Source organism: Antrostomus carolinensis, unplaced genomic scaffold (assembly GCF_000700745.2).
Source record: "Antrostomus carolinensis isolate BGI_N321 unplaced genomic scaffold, ASM70074v2 scaffold2777, whole genome shotgun sequence".
NCBI classification, from domain to species: Eukaryota; Metazoa; Chordata; class Aves; order Caprimulgiformes; family Caprimulgidae; genus Antrostomus; species Antrostomus carolinensis.
The window spans coordinates 30,201-53,610 of record NW_010326472.1 but is presented as its reverse complement, the minus strand read 5'-3'; the positions used below and the strand labels follow the sequence as shown (position 1 = coordinate 53,610).

Sequence of the window (23,410 nt, the reverse complement as noted above, 5' to 3'; positions counted from 1 at the left end):
TATGAAACATAAAATATTCTTTTCTTCATTACATGTGAAAAGATCAAAACTTGTGCTTCTTGTGGTCTCATATCTAGCTAATCTTAATTCCCTCATCAGTCTTTAGAGAACACAGCAGTGGCGTATTTTAACACATCTAGTATAATTTTGAGCTAGAAAAGATAAACACACAGGTTTCCCTAAAACGTACGTGAAAATCATCCTACTTGTATGAGCCTCCTGTGTGGCAACACAGAGACAGCTGCAGGTATGACCAAAATGCTTCCACCTAGTAAACCCATTCTTGGTTTGAAAAAGAAAGAATTCATTTCAAAGCAAATTCTTACAAGGTCCTTGTTAAGAAGGAATTTCCACAATGGCTTTAAAAATAGATGCCATTTTAAAAAACTGTTAGAATTTTTAGATTTAGATAAAAAAATTTAGATATTTTTTAAAAAATTATCCTATATTTATCTCTTTTTTTTTTCATTAAGATTTACTAAAAAACATCAATTTATTGAACTTTGGAGGAAAATGAAGCACTTAGTTTGCTGCTTAGTTTAGTAATTCATATTGGTGAAAAGTATCCTAAACACTCCTCAGTGCTCTCTTTACTTTTACTTTTTAATTTTTTTTTTTTAAGGCAGCTCTTTAAATGCTTTTAATTAGACACTTGGGGAGCTTATAGCTATCACACAGAGCTTAATGATTTGTCTAGATTTGTGGGTCTGTCAACAGGCGGTCCCACTGTGACCTATAAACTAGATCAGTTCATTTCATCTAAAGTAAGGGCAATGCATTTTTCACATCTACTCCAACAATATAAGTAAAATTCTATAAAGTACAGCTACCTAAATCCTTTTCTATGGTTCTACAGCCAAGTAAAATATCACATATTCTATATTTTGCTAATTTAAAACAAATATTAGCTTCCCAAATTAGAATTTCTACTATGTAGATAACATCTATATCTATAGGCAGTGTATCAGACACTAACTTCCAAGAGGCGTAATAGCCAGTACTACTGGTGCCAGATGAGAAAGCTTCATATCATTGAGGAAGTTCTCAAGAAAAATCAAGAGAACAAGGAAAAGAGCCGTGTTCATATTTTCCTACTTCCTTGCCCACCCCTAGACACTCCCTCCGTGTTGCAGAAATGCAGAGGAACTTCCCTAGCTTTACCTGTCTGAAGAACTCCTCTAGCAGAGACATGGTCCAGCGATGATGGAGATCCCAGGCCTTGGCTGGATGACTGATATCTGCTGTATGCAACAACAGTGATAAGGCTTTCGGCTTGTCAATTCTGAAAACCCAAAGGATCAAATAAATTAATTGTCTGCTCTTGCAGTGGAGAATGACAAAAATCTCACCTAAGTAGGGAAATTAGGTCATTAGAATTTTTGGCCAGGGTATTAATGGAATGATTTCTGTGTTCATAAAATCAGACAACTATGAAAGATTGTCTAATTTCTCCAACATACATCATTCTTCCTGTAACAGAGATGTTAAGAAGTACAAAAAGAAACTTCGCTCAGCCTTGCTGAGCTCCTTTCCAGGCTTGCTGGTCTGCACAAGCAGGTTTGAAGAGCTGCTGTATTCCCCATTTCAGCTAGGCTGCTTTTTATGCAGCTCAAAAGAGAAGCTGGTCCCTATCATCTTACTGTAATAAACAGTTAGGATCTGATCTCAGGGGCACTGAGGAGTCTACACAGTAACTGATAAATGTTTCACTGGTAGAAAACTAGTGTGAAGTCAGATGGTGATGGTTGCATTTGGTTCCACAGAACAAAAAAAGGCTGGCAATTTCTTATAGCCATAACCTGAGAAGCTAGCCCAAGAACACAATAAATAATGTTTCCGTTTTTAATTCCAGCTTCAGACTGTATGAAATATCTGGAAGAGTTGTATCTTCTGAGAGGACCAAGTGGCTAGCCACACTCTGGTCTGATACAGGTATAATTCTGGGAGACTCTAGACAGACCTCCAGAAAAAATGACATCACTCAGAGTATAAAAGGATTTTTATGGGGAAGAGCTGGACAAAATATTACAGTTCCCAGTGTCGTAGTGGGAAGAAGAAAAGGCCTTCCCCACATTGCTCCATCTGTTATATTCTAGTCCTTCCCTCAGTGGACCTCGAGTTGTTTTCATCTGTCCTCTGGCTATGGAACAGGCCCCTTGCAGAGGAGGCAGCTGATACCATCTGTAGAAGGGCAATGCCTAAGTTGTGTTCTACAGATCTTATAACTTTGAGTCATACTCAAGCTGTAGAGGTGACTCAGCTGGATCCTGTCCTTGATGTTCCCCTAATATGCAAAGGGAAATGCCCAGGGAGGCTTATCCTAACATGGTGACCTTTGCAAGCTCTGGTCCACTAGCACAGAAGAGATGTGTGCATAGCAGGGTGCCAGTGCACTCCTAAGTTAATTCATTCAAAATTCAACAGCTGAAAGAAAATCAATGTGGCCATCAGAGACAGCGAGGGCCTCTGGAGAGGAGCTTTTGAAGGCAAACACAATGGCAAAGCACCAGCTGAAATGCAGCCCCTCACTGCACAACGTTGTGAAGTGACTCACCCTTCTGGCTGCTGCAAAGCATTCTTCATGGCTTTGATTTGCTGGAAGTGACAGGACATATCGGTGGCCAACACCATCTCAATCACTAGAGCTCTGAATTCCCTTTTGGACAGCATCACAATGAGAGGAGCAAGGAAAGAGAAACACAAAAACCAGCATCAGACACATTCCAGTTTCTTCTGCTGTCTGTCTGCAAATTATCGACAGTACTTCTATCTTTGTCTGTCATTCTTTCCATCACCTCTCTTTCAGAGATGAATGATTTTCTACATAAACACAGGAGTGGGAGGGCTGCAAATTAAGCCAGGTGGCTAATCCTTTTGAAGAGAAATCCTAGATGTTTTTTGAAGAGCACGTTAGTATTAGTACTCCTTTTTCAATTAAGCACAAAGCTCTTAAATTTATTTCTTTTATAGGGCATTCTTAGAAGGAAGTAAAAAGACTGTTTAAAGCCTCAGCATGAATCAAGTGAACCTTTGAACCTGAACCTCTATCCAAATGGCTAAAACTGGTCAGTACCTATGTTGAAAGTTTAGTCATATTATTACAGGAAAAACAGCACGTTAAAAAAATCTAGTTTCTATGATGCGTAAACACAGTCCAGACCTTTGAGAATCTGCATTACTTCCCTGATATGATTCATTCAGACTACTCCTGTGTGAATTTTTGTTAAGCAAACTTGTTTAGGATCTGGTTGAAATTCCTTTGAAGATAATATTGATGTCCTAGACATTTTAAAATATCAGAACATTTCTGATCTAGCACACAATACAAATTCATTTTCTCTTTCTCTCAGTTCAGCTGTCCACAGGTTAACAGAGGAAGAACAGCCCAAGGTGATCACACCAGCTCAGGATTTGGGAGATTCAGAAATGGGTCAGCTTTCATTTAAAAATAAAAGTTACCATTCTTCTTTTGATGAATGTTTCACAAAGGACTTGGTTTATTTTGAGCATGTCTCTTTTTTCTCTGGTGGCTGTACTGAAGTTCCAGCCCCAGGCCACCACTGTGTAGAGACCCAAGACTGCTGTGCTTATCCCATCCCATGGGTGGCATGTAAAGCGTTCCCCTGCCCAGAGTTCTGCACACGTGTTAAGATGGCATCAGCTGGCCTCACTCTTCACCCAATATTCCCACCTCCTCCTTCTCCTCACCCTTATGTACAACTAGCTGCATAGCCAACAGCATTCCAGGTGATGATATGGTGGTTGAAAACAAACTTATTTTGAATTATTTTTGATCTTTCTCTTTTTTTTGCCAGTCCTGGTCAGCTCCCTCATCTGGTTCATTCCCAGGAGCAAAAACCTCTCTGTCAATACAAGCAAGAGAAGGAGGAGAGGAGAATCTGAATGCATAGAAACAAACTTGTACAAGAAAAGAGTGTGATTCTGCAGTGGGAATGACGAGTGCTTGGGATTATTCACCACTACCAGCCATAAAGACAGCTACCAGTGACTGGCCATGGTGTAACAAGAGAGAACAGTGCAAAATCTTGATCAGACAAACCTCCCTTTCAGACACCTTTGCCTCTACGCTTCTGCCAATGGAAGGGCCAAGGGCAAATTAGACACTGGGAAAACACGAAGTGAACAGTAAGTGGAAAAAAGCTGCCATACAGGATCAGACTAAAAGCCATTTTGTTCCCTTTTCTGTCTGTGGCAGCAACCAGGAGTAAGAAGGGGAGGAGAATGAGATGCATATGTACCCTGTGCATGTTAAGCCTTCCCTACCATTTATTATCCTCACTGAGCAGGCCAGCAACTTTCTGAGCTGCCAGCTGAACACAAACTGCAACGGATGATCATCACCGTGGAATCTGTCTGCCTTCAGTTTCTCTAGTCCATCTTCAAACTCCTTTCTGTTGTTTGTCTTGACAACCACTGTGGGAACAGACTGTGTTTAAGCTTTCTATCCATTCCTGTCACTACTGTCAGACTTTAGCTGTCTGCAGGTTTCTATGTAAGCCAGTTCAGATGGTTTTGCTGTAGAGACTGGATGGAGATCAGCATCTCCAGAGCATGGCTCCTGTCATCCTCAGATAAGTGGAATGAATTATCCTTTGCAGGTACTGCCTTGCTCTCTTAAGGAAGAAGAAAGCTTAGACAATTTGCTTCTTTATGTTAGATGAAATGAATTCCAACAAAAGTCAGTTGGCAGAATCACCCAGATCTGTGGCAGAATGAAAAACTGAGCTTGGGTTTCACATTCATTCTCTTATAGACCACTGTGGTAACAAAAATAAAGTCGCATGAAAGTGGTCACTACTGAGAATGTTATGGCTCTTGTAGGGCTTGGGAATGGGTTTTCTTGCAGGTCCCCCCAACTGAAGATCCCTTGTGGACCCAGTCTTATTTATAGACCTGGCTTTGCTGCTTGGCTGACTACTTAGGGATTTTAATATTTCTCATTACACTTCCAGATGTTTCATCTTAAGGTAGAATATATATTTCCCTAAGAACAGAGGCCAGGAGCGAGGGAGCCAACATATTCTCACACCTATAACCTACCACTGAGAAAAAGTAAGTTATGAAATTTGAAAATAAATTCTAAGATAACTTGCCCATGGCTTTTAATAACCCCTGCAGAATTAGGGAAAAGAAGAATTAGGTGGAGAGAGCAGGTTACCCTGTCAGGGAACAGGGTCAGGGAAAGCAACTGGAGAAGAAGGAAATGTGAAGCGAATTTCCTGGTTTATTACTGTCATATGCTGAATAATAACTCATCCTGTGGCAAATATCACAGCTTTGATTTTTTGTCTTCTAACCAATGTTCTGCAGATGATCCAGGTCTAAACATGGTATCTGGCTTTTTTTTTTTCTCAGCACCTCAAATACTGCTGAAATCAGCTAATGCTTCCAGCGCTTCCCAAATGTTTGCCTATGGGATTTCAAACTGACAGTCAAAAGCAAAAGCACACAAAAATCACAATGTTTTGGTATTAGAGTACACCCAGATAACGGTCTTTATTCTGCAGCTGCTGCTTGATCGACAGCTACAAAATAATAAAGCCCCACTTGAGAGAGAACAAATAAGCAATCCTAACCACTCACTATTTTGCTCAGGCAGTTACAGTATTTCTTAAAGAGATGGGCTGATCTCTGAAACTTTGAGTCTAAGCATATTGCCTCAACAGAACACACATGTTGACACTGCAGAATCAATGAGAAATATCTGAAGTTAGCTTTGATTCAAGCAAAACCAGTTTAAAGCTCCAAAGCAGACCATTTTCCTAAAGACAGTATCTATGCAATGAAGCACACTCAATGAGCTGCTCCTTGTAGACAGTGGCTCTAGGGCTGCTGTTTCTATTCAGTTAGTTCCTTGCATTTCACCTGCCAACATAAAAGGAAGCAGTAATTTGCTGCCAATATTTGACAAGCTGTAGCTAAAAAAAAAAAAAAAAATTAGATTTTTAACACCTCAATGCAGACTTTTTTTTTTTTAAAGTTCCAGTTCCTGCTTGCTGCCCACGATGAGACTATTTTCTACATTGGGGGATAGAATTTCTCAGGCCACTCCTCCACAACACTCATATTGATTGAAATCAGCCACATAAGTTCCTGAGTTTTATTCCCGGTGTTCAGCTATAGGGTTGCATCAACGTCCACAAGTTGAAATAAAAAGGAAATTCAGGCTAAATAGATTACCAGAGCCTTCAGTGACCAGCTTACTAGAAGCCAGGCCCCACTTCCCTATATTTATATTAAAATAAGATGAACCAACTGCTCAGCACTGTATCACGTGTAAGTGTATGCAGGAGGCACCATGCATCATGTAAGATCCTACAAGTTGCTTCCCCTCCCATGAGAAAGACCATGGAGCAGGATTCTTCTGTCTTGCACACTGGGCTATTTTTAAAGTACCACCACTTGGAGTTCAAAAAAATCCCATAAAACCAGAAAGGCCTCATCACTTTCAACTGCCTGCTATTAGAAAGCAAATCATGGGCTGATTTTGGCACATAAATCATATGTTGCATGAGGCTTATTTTAAATTACAGCTTCTTACATCACCTTGGCACATACAGTACACTGATTTATGATCCTTCCACTAGATTCTTTTTTGCATTAAGTCCCATCTATAATTTCCAGGCAGGCAGTGTCAAAGTAGATAAAGGTTATGTTTATGCTTTAGGATGAACAAACAGTAGGTTACCTCTACACTCAATTACAAAAATAGATGTGTAGAAAGGTTATCTCTGTGAGACGCAGAAATTAGATGGGAATCAATTTGCATATTATAATCCATTGTCACAAAGTCTAGTCTCACTACCAGGGATGAAAACTGAAAGTAGAAATAAGCAAGACAAACCCCTTTTAAAGCTGTTTTTCTCATAGAAATAGAAATACTACTATGCAACATACAATAATGCATATTGCCATTCAAGCAAGGAAATAAGTCTGTGGTGATGCTGCAACGTTCCAAGGCAGCCACCATCTTCCTTTTTACCTCCAGTCGTCCTTTGAGAGATTAGATAAAATATTCATCTCTTCATCATCTTGCAAAAGACGATACGCCGCGCTAACGTGGTGATTTTCAAGCACAGACCGGTCATTATACAGAATGGCTGAGTCTGACCTAGCATTTAAAAGAAAACATAAGAAAGGTGATGTTTCTTTGCCGTCTAAAGAGTCTCACAATCAGAAGTTTTCCTTTGATCAGCTACAGAGATTAGTTCTATAGTGTTTTAAGAACACTTGTAATACTTTGTTCATTGCTATTATTCAGTAAAGATCAAAATTCACCACAAAAACTACTTAATCAGCTGGGACTCACCTAGTCTCTTTGTTATATACCCAAAAAAACCACCAAACCCAAACCCTAAGCTGTGAGAGATATGTAAATTTAGAGTTGAATCACAAGGCTCTTTTCCAGCTCTTGTGTATGCTGTTCTCATACTAAAGCCTGACTAGACCCAAGTAAGCAATTACAATTCCAATAATATATTAAATTCCAATAATCCCAATTATTGTTTCCAAAACAGTAAACTGGCTGTAAGCAAGATGTAACCAAACTGATTTCTGTCACCTGTGCTAGACTATGCTGTCTGAAAGGGCAACTGCCAATGGGACAGAGTAAGATCAAAGGTACTTCATGCCTTATTTTTGAGCTCCAGGGCATAGATCTGAGATTGATGAATGACTAAACTGGTCTGAAGACAACATTCTTGCTGGAAGTTAATACTCACAGAGAGCGAGTATGACTTGTTACAGTCCCCACTCAGTTCTGCTTCACAGAGAGCAGCAGATATTTTTCTCCCCTGACACTTTACAACCTCTGACATTCAGTGTTACAGAAATTAAATTACAACTGTCCTTCCTTGAATTTTTCTATAAGTATTTGGGAAATACATCAGATCTCTAGTTCTTGCATGCATGAAGCTGTAAGAAGTGGAGTGTAGCTTGGCCCAGAACAGAGACAGAAACTTCTTTCTTTAAATATCTGTGATACACAGCACGAGTCAGCTAACATACTCCATATATGTAATTTAGGGTAAGATGTAATGCACCTTAGAACTGCCCAACTGTGCCATGTCAGTTAAGAACAACTAGACATTTTGGCACTGCTACCAGTACGTTCCCACTGTCAAAATAATAGATGCCCAAGAATCATTGCAACTAGAGACTTCACAGTCTTTGCACACTTCTGAATTTTGCTGCCACCTTCATTTTCTCCTCTCTCTTTCACCAACCCAAAAGCCTTACAGAAAATTCTGAGTTCAAAAAATATGCCAGTCCAGTCTAGTTTGTGGTAAGCTAACTACTGTCTAGCAATTTACTAAGCTTTAAAAAATGATATCCCTAAACAGGTAATGGTAAACATATCACCTTGCTGCAGGTGTGGTTTGCCACTGAAGTAAAAATAGTATGTGTAGTGTTGGCATGCACTGATGAATATAGATATTGTTCAATTCTTGGTTTATGCAGTTAGTTTGATTCTTCAAATTTACCAAGGAGAAAAAACTACTGAATTATAGTATATCCTTCAAAACTATACCTTTACCAAAATGCATCACTCTCTAGAGCAATTTGTGTTTGGCAACTTTACACAGAAATATTCTGGGACCTTCCTTTTTCCTGATCATGAATATGAAACAACACTCAGGAAGCTAGAATACATGCATTTCATTGTAAAAGGTTGAGCAAGAGAAAATTAAATGCAACCTAAGGAAGTGAACTTTCATCCTGTAACACCTGAAAGCAAAAAGTCCTGCACTTTTCTAGGTGGCTGTGTTGTTATTCTCCAAAGGTTTCCCCCTCCATTTCTCAACCCTTCATCATGATTTACAGAGGCCTCACCGTGTCTGGATGTGAAAGTTGTTGGTGGTTCCAGTGTGTTCATAGTCATGGATGGCAGCTGCGAAGATCATAGCGAAAATCTCTAGCTCTGTCAGCCAGTGCTGAAAAGAGATTAGAGAGCAATCAGATAAGCTGTCATTTTTCCAGGCATTAAGGCTTTTGTCTTTTAAGGCAAGTTATCCCCTGCTGACAGGCAGCGCTGCAGATCGTTGCCTTTCCCCTGAAGCCTGCCAGCTGTTTTATACAGCAAACTTCTCTGGCTGATACACAAAAGCCAAACCAGTGGGTTTTTTCCTGAAGCCTCATCTAAATAAATTGAACTTCAGTAAAATGGTTTCAGGAGCTAATAAGGCTTAAGGCAGAGCAAGGGGAAATGGGTGCCCTTCTTAAAGAGCAATGTGTCAGGAAGGCAGAGAGAGAAACCTCAAGAAAATCAAGGTTCTTCAAGTGGAACTTGATGATACATGTGCAGGTATGCACATACCACCAGAGTAGGTATTTCCAGCTTAGTTGACCTGGGCAGCAGAGCCTCAAAAGTAGAAAAATGCCATTAAATTCCAGTAACTAAGAGTCTTCGTCAATCACTGAATCATGAGGAGAACAGGGAACATAACGTCACGAGTTGTATGTCTTGTTATTTATTTATCATTTATAGAAATATATGAGAAAGCCCTGCAGTTTGGTTTTTTGTGGTTTTTTTTTTTCTAATTGCCTAGTCAAAGCCATATTTTCCAATGCTTAAGTCACTTTTGACTTAGAATTCTAAATTACTCAGATGCTTTTGATAAATTTTCTTCTGAGTCAATCATTTTATGTCTGTTTTTCCACTGGTAGCACACAAGGAAAGGTGTTAACATCAAGTGTATCAGAGACAAAGGCTTTAGATACTGTAGATGCTTTAAACATTTCATACAAATATTTACATGTATTACATTGAGAGAAAACGTTTACCCACAGTGGTTGCTAAATATTTTTGTAACAGCTTGCTGTCAAACTGCAAATGTTTTGACAGATGTTCAATGAATGAAATGCCTTTAATTCAAAGCCCAGTGAAGGCAGTGTGGTTTCATAAGTCTACGCTAGATATCTACTGTATCTCAGGGGCCACCACTGGCCTGTTAACCTTGTGCAGGGCAAGTACAGGTAACTGTGGGGCTTTGCACACAACAACCTGCCCAGCTCTTCTCCTGCCTTTCACAGCCATCTCTGTATAACCAATGAAGAATGAAGCAATTCAGTATTAAAGACCTCCTTACATTAAAGACACAGTTTGAAAATAGTGGCCAGAGATATTTCATACAATGTCACTGCCCATAATCAAGGTAGCTTACGACCCAAGCCTTAAAACATCACTAAGGCAATGAGCTCTGTGCTTGAGCTCTCCTACCTCATCTCTTAAGACACGTACAGGAAAAGTGCTAACTTGTATGCCCTACCAAAGCGTCACTTGTGAAACAAGTTTGGGTAACGTAGGTTTTCAAACAGGGTGTAATACACCTGGGAAGAGGCATTAAATCTCAGAACAGCATTTGAGGAAGACCACTCAGAATACAGACTGGGATTACAGTTGTGAACTGTGGGTAATAAATAAATCACTGTAAGTAGCACGAAGTCAGAATGGGCTTCTGAGTAACAGGAGAGAAATAGCAAGGAAGTAATTGAAACCTTTTAGTCCCTTTGTTCTGCTACAACCTTGCAAGGAAAAGCAAACAAGATGGCAAAGAGCCTGCAGAGAATGGATTCAATCTCCATCTAAGTGGTAATATCACCTTTCACTAGTCTGATGGACTTCATTTTGGGAATAGAGAGCTAGTTTTACAGAAGAAAGCCATCAAGAACTATTGAGAAAGCAGCAGGACACTATCACAGGTAAAAAGAGTGAGGACACATGAATGTTTTTAATTTTTAAAGGGTTGACAAAAAAAAAATCCAGAACGAAACCTTCAAACTTTCTGCAATGACAGTGGGTGGGGGATGGCAGGGGAAGAAGGCATGGAAAAACAAGTATTGGCTTCCAGAGTGGAAACAAAAAAAGGGTAATGAAGCATGATTGTCTTTCACAAGCATACAATAAATACGAAGAATTAGCTACTAAGGCAAGCCATTGGCATGTAAACAAAAGGATCGATGCATGCAGAAAGAAAAGGGAAGAGGAAAGAGCAGCGTTTCCAAATCTAACAAAACAAGTGGATGCATTTACAAGAAAATGCTACAAAGCAAAGACAGCAATAATTAGCTTGTTTCCTTCCCCAGAGTTTACGGTCTGTTATTCTAAAGTAGTTATCATTTTCAGAGCTCATGATGATCTGCTTATTAATCACCATAGTGTAGAGGAAGGGAGGATCTCACTTCCCTTTGGTACAAACAGATGTGACAAGTCTTGTACTTCTGCAGTTTTACAGGTCTGCTGCAGGAAATATTCTCCTGTACTTCTTGACAGCAGCAGAGAAAGAAATGTTAAGTTTTACCATCTGCACCTCATTGTCTGGATTCACAAAGAAATAATATAGTAATTCCTAATAATTGTAAAGTATATCTATGAAAAAACCCAGGATATTCTAGTTCATATGGTAAAGTATAACAAATTCATTCCAAGGCATCGTCCTGAGGGAGAAAACAGGAAAACTAAAGATATTTCAGGCACTGAATATGATTAGAGGGAAAGGATATTTTTTTAATTGAAAAGAAAATAGAAGAAAAAAGAAGCCTCGAACAAAACTGCTGAGAGAGCTTGTAAATAACAGGGACTATGACAAAGGCAAATGAACCATGTAAAGATAAAACTAGACAATTGTTTCCTCCCTTGGAGACTAGAATAAATTACCACTATACAGACTATCTGAATTGGAAAAAAAGTACTTTTTCCACACTGCAAATAACTAGTTAACAAGATAAATGAGGGAGGTTTTTTTCTATTTTACTGTATGATTCTCTCACAAGTCTTTATCTTCATCCCAGTGAAGAATTAAACCAATGGCCTCAACACACCTCCTGAAACCGGTGTCTTACATTCCAGCATGTCCAAGTTCCTTCCATAAATATTGTGAAAGTGATGAACTGAACAACTATGCACACTACAGTAAGAATAAGATATTGATGTGAACAAATTCTGGAAATAAGAAAATGTCCTCTACATTTCTTTACCATGTGTGAACATACAATGCATGTTAAAAGCTAGCCCTGCTGTGAGCGGGAGGGCAGTAGCAATAACCTCAAGAGCTTGTTTTCAAACTACATCAATCTATGCACATTTAGATGTGTCGTATCCTGCAGGGGAGGTGAGGTCGAAACTAATGAAAAAAAGGAAAGAAACAACAAAAAACCCCAAAGTTAAAAAAGGCATTCTAACAAGGGAAGCAAAGCTGAAACGTCACTGTTGGCACAGAGTGTTGCGAGTCCCTTGTTCCCAGTAGCATAAGAGTGGTTTCTTATTGTGCTACATTAATTCCTAAACCAAAGCCACATATCATTTGGCTGTGGGAACAATAAGTGCTTGGGAATATTCCTGGGAAAGAGCAGACACTTCACTATGTCCTCTGGAGTGCAACTCCATCATCACAGTCTGCACAGGATACTTTCTGCATAGTTTATTACAGTAGGAATACGAAAGCAAAGGGCTCAGGCAGATGAGTCACTGACTTCAGTGCCAGTATGTACACATGCTCACAAGCACACAAATTCTGGTTTCCCTTTCACAGATGTAGATCTGGAATATGCACATTCTCTGACCTCTGCACATAGTTCAGAACATCGTTTCCTCTGAAACACAGAGGAAAAATACTCCAGACATTAAAAAAGAAAGTATTTTAATACTGAACAGTTTTTACTTGTCACTTCAAACTTCAGGCAGCACTGATTTGTTATCTCTAAATAAACCTAAATCTCTACTTCCATTAGTACAGCTATATCCACTGAAGTTTGTCTACAGTGCAAACGGGTTCCACTGTGGATAAGTATAATCTCCATAATAAGCCAAAACTGTTGTAATCTCATTATATATTCAGGATGCCAACTTGTGTACTTACCACAACGCCTGTCTTGAAAAGGAGGTAATGGACCGTCTGTGTCACATCTGCAGCGTGCATTAGGTTGTGATAAGGATTTTTGTGTTTACTGTAGCCAACCTCCAGAGCTTCCACAAAGGACACCAGGGCAGAAATGGGGATCTGAGGGAAACAGCACAGAATTACAAACAAAATAATCGCCTTTAATGGCTAGCATTTGGAGGGAAGCATTTTAATAAGAGGTTCCAAAGAGCAGTTTATACTTCACAAATCAATAACAAGCTAAAACATCTGAAACAGATACTCGAGAGAGAGTGAAGCCAGGTTACTTCCTCCAACTGGCTTTCCCATCCCTAAGTACACTATGGATGAATCATTCCCACATATAAACACACACAAGCGAGTACTACGAACTGCCATCTGGAAGACACATGCAATATGAAAAGTAACAGGGAGCACTTGATTGATTGCACCTGGAGAAATAATTCTAATTAGGCCACGAGCATCTCTCTGTTCCCCTCACAACCCATCGGAATATATTTCTGCTTTACTAGTCACATTCCAGATTTTCTAATGAAACACAACATACAGCAAGTCTGAGACACTCTACTAAAGAGCAGCATCATTTATCAGCCAGAGATCTGTGAATCCTTTCCAGCCAAAGTGAGTGGGGACCTCAGGGAGTGGAAGTTTCGGTGGAGGAAGGGACAGTGGAGTATTTGGGTGAGGAGAATGGTCAAGATCTGAAAGCAGTGTTTCTGCCATCCAAATTTAAACCTGTTCAAAGCTGGAGGAAAAGATCCATAGCATTTGTATCTGCAAACCTCTCTAACAACCATAGAACAGTCTGGGCTGGAAGGGACCTTTAAAGGTCATGTAGTCCAATGCCCCTACAATAAGAAGAAACGTCTTCAACTAGGCTGAACAACCCCAACTCTCTCAGCCTTTTCTCATAGGAGAGGTGTTTCATCTCTCTGATCATTCTCACGTTGCTCCTCTGGACCCACTCCAGCACGTCCATGTCTTTCCTGTGCTGGGGACTCCGGAGCTGAACGCAGCACTGCAGGTGGGGTCTCACCAGAGCAGAGTAGAGCGGCAGAATCACCTCCCTCAACCTGCTGGCCAAGCTTCTTTTGATGACTTTGAATTTGAATCCAAGCTCTCCTTTTTTTGCCTGCGCACTTGAGAGTCCTATGAATCTCAGGAGAATAACACCATGGTTCCCACAGAATCAAATACAAAATTTCCAATGGATTTCATGGGGAAGCCTGTTTGGAACCCCACCTACTTCATAGTGTCCCATCGCAATGAAAAGTACTTCTTAGCTAACATTTGGTCTTGCTTACTGGGGAAAGTGAAGTGTCCATGAAGCCTTCAAATGGCATTAAAATTGCATTTTTAATGGAACAAAGGAGGATGGGAGAGAAGTTCAGTGAAATCCAAGACGGAAGAAGAGACCCATCTTCTAACTACTGACCTTGAAACGGTTGATCAGATCATAACGTGTGAGAAGTTCGTAGAAAATAAATTTCAGTGCATGATCCCCACTGGCATCGTTTAGTGCAAATACATCAAAGGACCACTTGTCTACATGCTGCAAGAGTAGGGAGAAAAGACAGTTAGAATGGTCACCTCTTTTACAACGCTAGTTCAAATTCTATTTGTTTACATCTACAAATGGAGAATTAGAGCAGCAATGTTAAGTGTATAGCTTTTTTTATTTTTTTAACTTTAATTCCATTTAACCAATGTAGAGTCTAATTTTCTCATCAGAACTGTATGACTCATGTTTAAGAAGCTTCCATTATCAACACGGATGCTGGTTGTTTATTCTAAACATGTCAATTCTCCACACCAGAATTTAATCAGCAAAAGTTGAAGCCAAAAAGATAAGAATCCTGGTCTGCTTCAGTACTGGAAACATTGAGATGGCCCTGTTGTGGGTAACTTCTCTGTCCCCTACACACATGCTATGTCTATGAAAAATAATATTAACTTTGAAAAAGACAGGAATAATGGAGATATGCTCTTTAATGATATTAAAACCTCTGGATTTTGCTTTCCCTATAGAGTTTTTATGACTTTGTATTGTGAGCAAAGCACACCAATGCTTCACTCATGGCTTTAAACAGAATAAAGTGGTATGTTTTTTGCAGTAAAAAAAATACAGGCACCCGTAGTCATATTTTTATCACTTACTGTTCTATCAACCAAAATAATAAGTAACTAGAACTACCTTGCTAGACCCAAAGAGCAACTTAGTTCCTTCTGATTTTAATATTAATCCTGAATTGTGATTATTGCAGCTTAAATTGCCCGAAGACAGTGTGGCCCTAACTTTCCTTTTTTTTTTTTTTTAAAAGATAAGTGAGTCCACTGGGGCTTTCAAAAAACTACAGAGCAGGAGAAAATCACAGTAATGTTACATTAAATGTTAACAATTATATAAAAAACAACCTTTATAACAGAAGAGTAAATATGTAATTCCAGTTGGGAAAGTTCCAGTCATCTGTAAATGATATATTAATGCTGCAGGGTGCTCAGTCAAGAGACTGAGGAGGGGAAGTTCACTACCCAGCTCATAAAGCTAAAGTATAAGGTATAAACCTCCTTGCAGAAGGTGGAGTTCAAATCTTAACTTTTAGGGAAGGCTGTGGGAGCTGACAGCACTCACTATCTAGCAAGATAAATCTCCTTGATCTCAGAACTGGATGTTCCTGAAAACCTATGAACATTTCTCTCCTCCTCCCAGCAACAAAGAGGAAAGGTGTGGAAGGAGTTACAGCTAGAAAAATGATATACAGATCAACCATGCAGCTGCATCCAGCACAGGATCAGCTCTCAATCTCTCTTGCCTGCTGAGAACTTTGATGTACTTCCCACAGGGATTTATCCAAATATCTCTTTTTAAACCACATATTAAAGATTGACATCTGTACATTGAAGTTTCCCTCCACTTTCAAACTCTGTTGCACGTTACCTCCCATTTCCTTGTGGCACTTTGACCAAGAAAGAAAGATTACTACATTTCACACATGCATGTGCGCAGCTGCTCTGGGGGTTGGCTAGGCATAATGTTGAGTGCTGTTAAGGATTCAAGTTCATCTAAAAATCTGCCATCTTTTTTAGCAATACTAAAAATGCTAAATTACAATTACCTACCAATTTCTTAAAGCCCCATTCACCTTTGCTGTTTGTCATCGTGGTCATGTTCCAGGTAAGGACCTGACTTTAAGTCAAACGCAAAGGGCAGTGACCTTTAACTACCTTGTGATCAGTCACCCATACATTAGCATAGCTACAGGACTTCTTATGTTCTGAATGAGACCAGTGTATTTTGGTACTGGCTCTTTCCAGCATGGGCTGATCCTGACAACCTTGCTCCTTGCACAGTGTTGATTACACAGAGCTGAGTATGCCTCTTGTGGACGTATGGTCCATGGAGAGGCTAATTAGTGAGTGAATATCAAGGATGCTGAAGATTCAGCTCTGCTTTCACCTATCCCAGTAAAACACTTGTTTGTGGAGCAGTTGATTTCACAAGCTGTGTGGAGCTCACACACTGAAGGTAAGGTCAAGCTTCTCCAGAGATGATCTGTGGCCCAAGTCACAGAAGAGCAATCATAAATTGCAATTTTTCAGCACTTTCTGAAGGCACGGAGAGGAAAAACAACAAAGAGAGGAAACAGTTCCACCAAGAAAACATTTTGAAGCCCTTGAACAAACTTAGAAAAAGGGCAAGAAAAACAATGTCCAAAGCATCCACTCAGTCAATTTTAAGTATTTTCCTGACTTTTGAGTGTTTTTATTTTGTAATCACTTAATCAGTGACGCAAATTAATTTAACAATTGCTTGTATATAATAATTTACTTTTCAGCTCTACAGCATTGAAAAGAATGTCTCAACTATGCTGAAATTTAATTCACCGTAAGGTAATCTTACCTTGTAGAAATAAAAGGGTTTTGTTACTTTATATGTTTTTCCTGTAGTTATTGTTGTGCTCTTGCAGCAGAAAAAAATTATCAAATTGCAAAATTGCAAATAGTACATCAGAATTGTTCTTTTGCATGAAATAATGGTTAACCACATAGACAGTAAGTTCCACAGCAGAGCTATTTAGATTTTACTGAGGGAGAAATCCTTGCTCTTGTCAAGTCAACAAAAGTTTTGCTACTGACAATGCCACCAGTATTTTACCCTGAACAACTAGGGGGAAAAATCATCGTAACAGAAGCATGGAAGTGTCACAGATGGCTTAGAGGCTTGCAGCAACACCACTTATGCTTTGAAAATCAGTGGACTTTATTACTTTAAAAAACAAATTTAACACAGAAGTGATCCCTGTTTTGGGGAGAGATCTAAAAGGAGGCAGAACTTCACAGATATCTTGTGGTAGAGGAGAAAAACTCTTCCTTCTCCCTAAAGAGAACAGGAGAAGCAAGGGATGGGAAACCTTCTGTGCTACACATATCTCTAGGTCACATGTCTGAGGGCCTGTAGCCTCAGCTGAAGCGTCATAAGCTGTTCTGCTGTCACATATACCCACCATGGTGTAACTGCAAATAAGACCCAAGGTGTCTTACTTCTCAGTCCTGTGCCCTTATTACTTGGTGATTGCTTCACTGCTTGGGGGAACCTAGAGATTAAGTGAAACACCAGATCTTCCTAAATGCTGTTTCCTGCCTTTCTACCTGTCCTTAACCTTGGAGACTTGATTTGTTTTACAAGCTAACAAGTAGATTCAGGGATAAATGTTACTCTCCTCAACATTACTGGAAAGCCTGATGTTTTCGTAGCCACAGACAAGCAGAAATCTATACTGCAGATATTGTAAGTGACTACAGGTTCTGCGTTCATTAACTGTATATTAACTAGCTCAGAAAATATCGCCATGACAGCACGGGCATCAGGAAAGGCTGAAAAAATCACTTCTAAAGCAGGTAACTACTTCAGCAGCTCGTTAATGTGAAGTTCTGTCTCTAGTACTAGACTGCTGAACAGTAGATCACCACAATTTACTGGGCAAATTAATATACTTATTTATTCAAACATGTCTCTATGAATGGTATGTAGGGCCACTATTCAAGTGCAAGACAAGGCTGATCATGTCTTTTGTGACAACAGGCCTTACATCATCACACTCATGTCATGAAGAAAGGCAACAGGCTACTGCAGTAGAAAAATCAGTATCCAATAGATAGATAAAGAGAGAGATGCTGGGCAACCAATTCAAAAAACTGTCTAACTTTTCATCCACTGAAAAAGTGAGAGAGATTATACACCTAGGACTTCCACTGCTTCCACTCCATCTGCATTTTTTTGCAGAAGTTGTAGTATTTCATTGTTTTATTAAAACCAACCTCATTTTGCTAAGCTGATTCCCACAGTTTTGGGTTACTCAGTGCAGACCACTGCACTGTTGGCCACAGCAGCAAAAAGGAGAACAGAAAGAGAAGAAGCTAGTTTTGACTCCATGTCATCTCAATCCTTGTCCTTATTAGAACAGCTGAAGAGATGTGTGTGGTACCCTCCTACACACTTTTCCATGCTTAAACCATCAGCTCATTTTACAGAGCACACCAAGCAGCTGGGTAGTTCTAAGGTTTTTTTACTTGGCCTTACTGGACTGAAGCAAGCAAAAAAACCATACTGTTTTCCATTAAGGAGACAGGACTGAGAAATTTAAGATGAAGTATTATTTCAAAGACAGAAGACTTCTTCAAAACAAGTAACTCCCATTTTAACCACATCCGCTACCAACCCCAAGGCCATCCAGGAAAAGACATGTTCTTAAAATAGTTTCAATAAATATACTATCCTAGAGCACACAGTGGTCAAGCGGTCATTACTTTACGCTGAGCAAAATTAGTCAACACCTTTGTTGTTATTGAGGTGTTTTAAATTACTCAAGCATGATCAGTTCTCTTTATGACCCTTAATAATTTAAAAAGATAGAAAGAGGAGCAAGATTCTGTAAAGTTTAAGTCAGTTGAGAGTAGCTGATGGGTCTTAGATTGTCTTGCTACTGCTGAGAAACTCAGGAGAAGAGGTACCTTTAGAGATACATTCTTCATAAACTGGCTATGGAGTGTAGTTCTAAAAGAACAAAGACTTTAGATCCCATTTGCAGGAGTGAAGCTAACACTTGTCAACCTGCAGTTGGAAAAAGGTGTGGATGGATGTTTTGATTCTGTACGTGAAAGGCATGTTTGATCATTCTTCTTGCATTCAATGGACCTTCTGTAATTACTCCACATCTTTCGATGAGTTGTACTATCCAAAATAAAAAGGAATTGGCACGCTAGCTGTAGGTATTTCCAGTGTGGAGTACAACAGAAGGATTGCTTCATGAGCTTTACACATAATGTCCCTGTGTACTGCCCCACTGTATCACTAGTTTTCATCACTGCATGGCATGGTTGAATCACATGCAACACATATTCTGCAAAGCTGCTGTGTAGGCAGTTGGTTGCTAATTTGTGTTTGTAGTCTTGATAATTCGTGCCTAAATCAAGAAACTTGCAATTATGCCATGGATTGAACCTTTTTTGTTTCAGACTACTTCTGACTAACGAGTTCTCCCCTGAAACCTCAAAACTCATAAAAGGGTCATTATTCCTAAACTGATTGTCATCTTGAAGAACTGAAGCTGAGCAGTGCAAGAAATTCCCTTCACTCACAGCAATTGATCCTCTTCCTTCTCCACCTCTCTCCATCTGTGTTTTCTTTCTTCCCTGTGGAAGGTTGTGATTGATTCCAGCATGTTACTAAGTCCTCAGTTTAATCACCATAATCTAGAACAACCTAAAAAATGGTTGCAGCCTTGAACTCTATTCTTTCTTTATTGAAAGGATATCCCATTAGGCCAGTAAATGATTAATGTATATGAACTAAACTAAATGTCAGAGAGAAGGAAAGGGCAAGTACTCAGACTCCCTAACCAAGTCAAATATCGCAGTGTTGATGTTTTGAACCGCCCCCCAACACCTTTTGATTTGGATTACCTTTAGCACTCCAATTACAGCTGGTGGGTAGCTCAAACCAACCATATTTGAAGTTCGTCTGTACATTCTACCAAGATAAAATAGATAAGGAAACACATAAATAGAATTAAGCAAAACAAACAAACAAAAATCATAGAGCAATAGACCATTACAGGAGACATTATTTAACCCAGGAACCCTAACTGCAATTTGTTTAATTTTTTTTTCTTTCTTGTTCCTAACTTGCACAATATTCTCTATACCATTCTTATTGTATAGTCTAACTTGGGACTATACACTCTTCAGTATCTCTTAGCTTGGTTACCCAGCAGGACATCAGAGAGAATCTGCCATCATCAGAGAGAAAGGCTACACTCTAATAAACAACATGTTCTCCATTTTCCTCTGCAGATGACCACACCGCTCCTTCAGTTCCCTTAGTCCCTGCTGATCCAAATGCAAGCTAATTCTGAATGTACTTCAGAAATCATGTGTTATCTGCAATGAATCCATTCCAGTTCCATACAGCTGTTACTTTTGTCCGTATTTTTTTTTTTAAGATTGGTATAAAATCTTCTGGGCATTCGCCATGTGTATGTGTGTGTGTTTGAGGGGGAGAGAGAGAGAGAAAGAATAAGGCAATACTCAGCATCTGCAACCATACGAAACAAAGCACTGAAGTATGTGCCAGATTTTAAACTTGTTTTCAGGTCACGCTGTGTTTAACAGGCTTAGAAACTACAGAAACACTGTCATAGCTAAAATGCCTTTCTGCAGGTCACCCTTTTTTTGCACTTAAGCAACACAGGACTAAAAGGAGATGATGGACAGTTCTCCCATTTGGGATTATTCTGTGTGAAGTCTTCCCCCACTTCCCTTTTCCTTTGTCATGTTCTGCACTCAGACCTAAAAAAAGTCAGCCTCCTTTGGAGAACTAAATTTACCCATTCCCCAAATTACAGAATCTCTTACCCCCTCCAGCCAGGAGCCCCATAGCCTTCTCTTAAGTGACAATTCAGCCAGAGTCCCTCTCCCTTAGCTCAGGAGAGCCACAACCCTGCTCTGGTGCTATATCATAAATGAACACTTGCTCCTTTGGCGACAGTGATTCAGATCAGCTGGGAAAGCCTTCTGCAGCCTGGTCTCTGTAGTTGATTTACTTCCTTGTTGAGCAACACCCTCCCTGAGAGTGAGGGTTAATTCACAAAGAGCTGTCAAAATTAAAATGACTAAATGTTTTTAAAGGGTTCGGAAAATGAAATCAATTTTAGCAGTAGGTTCTGATGCAAATCACAACAGAGAAGGCTGAGAGGACTCAATGTGGTTTTTTTAACTCCTCCCTGAGCTCCAAAATTTTCACATCAGTCGTGGTCTATAGTTCATTCCAATAACACTATGATACAGGATTTTCTTCAGTTTCTTTGCATTTCTTCATAAGAAATACTAGACACAGAGGTAAACAGAGGCAAGAGAGGGCTCAGTCTGGGCTGACCAAATTTTAAAAGCTGTCACTCTTGACCTAGGGCTATGCAGAGGTGCACATTCTCTGTCAAAATCATTCTAACCGTGCTATTACATCTGTGTTATGCTAAGAACAGATCAGTATGTGCTGTTTCAGGTTGCAATCTATTACTTAATCCCAGGTTCTGAGGTGCAATCCAGATTTGTGCAGAAACATCATTAGAAGCATGTTAAAGTATTCTTCATTCAATACAGTCATCTCCTAGTTCTCTGAGGTCTTCTGGCCTAAGGAACTCTCCTCCATCTCTTTCCACTGCGTCATCACATACTACAGGTGCAATCTATGGTACCTGGGCAGCTACTAGAACAAAGTAATTACATGCTCCTTTACCTTTCCACAAATATCCCAGCTTGTACTGCATGGACAATACTCCTAAACCGGGGTTTTTCTTCTGTTCTTTTGAGCATCATTCCCATTTGCCGCGTGAAGGTAGAAGCCAACCAGTCCCGGACCTCCGAGGGCACAGAGTCAGACTGGATGTCACTGAGCTCATCTTCCGTGTCCAGTAAACGCCTAGAAGGGGGAGGAAAAAGGTGGATAAACAGACTCCCTTGGAGAGCACTGCAACATTATTAACAAACAGAAATATATATTCTAATTAAGGTAACTGTTAAAAGTCTTTGGCTCATCAGCCCTAATGGAACACAATTGTACAAGTTTGCAACTGTGTTTATTCTCTTGTATAATTAAATGCCAGATTGGGAAACTCACTACTAGGTCAACAAACAAGTATCAGCCTTCTTAAGTGCAACTACATCACCATCCACTGACTTCTCATCTTCGGCTCGTCGATACTCCTGACCTTTCTGCCCTTCAGAGATCATTTATGGTTACATCTAACTTCCCAGTTAGTATCATACAGTCCTTTTCCACTCTGGTCATCTGAGGTGACTCTACAAGTGCACTTAGCATTAGAGAAATGGCATATAACAGAGAGGGGAACTCCTCTGCAGCATCTTACCAATCTACCTCTATCGTGACCTAGAGTAATTTATTTATTTATTTCAAAGATGATACAAGTGAAAAGATTTAACACTATTCAAAAGGAACAGAGGAGCAGGAATTTAGAAACTTGCAGAAAAAGTGGGACACAATTATTATGAAAACATTTCTTCAAGTGACAATATATTAAATTTCTGACTGCTTTTGATCTCCCCTCCTGCCCCAGGAAACTTAAAGAAGCTTTTAGACCAAGGATTTAAGATCTGCTCTACACAGAATACAATATTTTAATGATTAAAAAAATATTGTCTGTGAGTAATAAATCTTGGCTAAAACAACTTTCCCAATTGAGATGTAAATTACAATTTTATGTCCTTGGTACTAGATATAAGAAGAGTGCTGATGTCTGTAGTTAACTCACCTAGTTTCGTCAATGTATACCGACTCAAGAACAGTCGCAGCATATTCCAAATTCTTCTTTAGGTCGACAACTGAAGCTTCCCCTCTCTCTAACTGCTTTACCAAAGATCGCAATCTACAGAAAAGGAAAAGAGAAATTTGATTAGTACAAAAAGAAATAGGTTTGAGAATAAGCGTCAGTTCAAAATCAGATCCAGCATGAGACCTAACATATATGATTGGCAGGTGAAAACTTTTGGAAGTCTACAAGGTTCTTTAAGCCATATATAAGAAATCAGCAAAAATCACTTTTCAAACATCAGTCACAATAACGCCAGGCAAACATCACATTATATTTAGGCTCAAATAAGTCAGCGAGTTATGACTGTCCCTTACTCATACTGAAATAAGTTCAAGTTGGAATTTAACACAGGAGCTAAGAGAGAGGAATTTCATTTCAGCCATAAGAAAGCAAGTAACTTCTTGAGTAGCATCTGTTGACAAATGTCAGTCATTTGTGATGATTGGTGTACACATATACAAAATTGTATTAGAGTATATTTAGGGATACTGTTGCAGAAATACTATACAAGGTTAGGAAATGCTATGATTTTCATTAGATCAAGAGATCACCCTTAGGCTATTCTATCTCTATTAAACAGAATTCATGGAAGTGTTTTTATCATGTTGTTGTTATTATTATTAT

General features: G+C 39.4%; 1 protein-coding gene across 1 annotated transcript in view; it reads right to left on the bottom strand.

Moving 5' to 3' along the window:
- PDE1C (phosphodiesterase 1C) overlaps positions 1-22,833 on the bottom strand; it is a 38,966-nt gene extending 16,133 nt beyond the window's left edge. Inside the window, exons 1-9 of the mRNA XM_029085861.1 lie at positions 22,727-22,833; positions 21,694-21,876; positions 19,863-19,929; positions 14,335-14,451; positions 12,879-13,019; positions 8,854-8,954; positions 7,004-7,132; positions 2,555-2,656; positions 1,162-1,282 (exon numbers count right to left, since the gene is read on the bottom strand). Coding sequence (XP_028941694.1) covers positions 1,162-1,282; positions 2,555-2,656; positions 7,004-7,132; positions 8,854-8,954; positions 12,879-13,019; positions 14,335-14,451; positions 19,863-19,929; positions 21,694-21,779 — 864 coding nt within the window. The 5' untranslated portion in view covers positions 21,780-21,876; positions 22,727-22,833. The remainder of the gene's footprint in view (positions 1-1,161; positions 1,283-2,554; positions 2,657-7,003; positions 7,133-8,853; positions 8,955-12,878; positions 13,020-14,334; positions 14,452-19,862; positions 19,930-21,693; positions 21,877-22,726) is intronic.
- Positions 22,834-23,410: the final 577 nt, after the last annotated feature.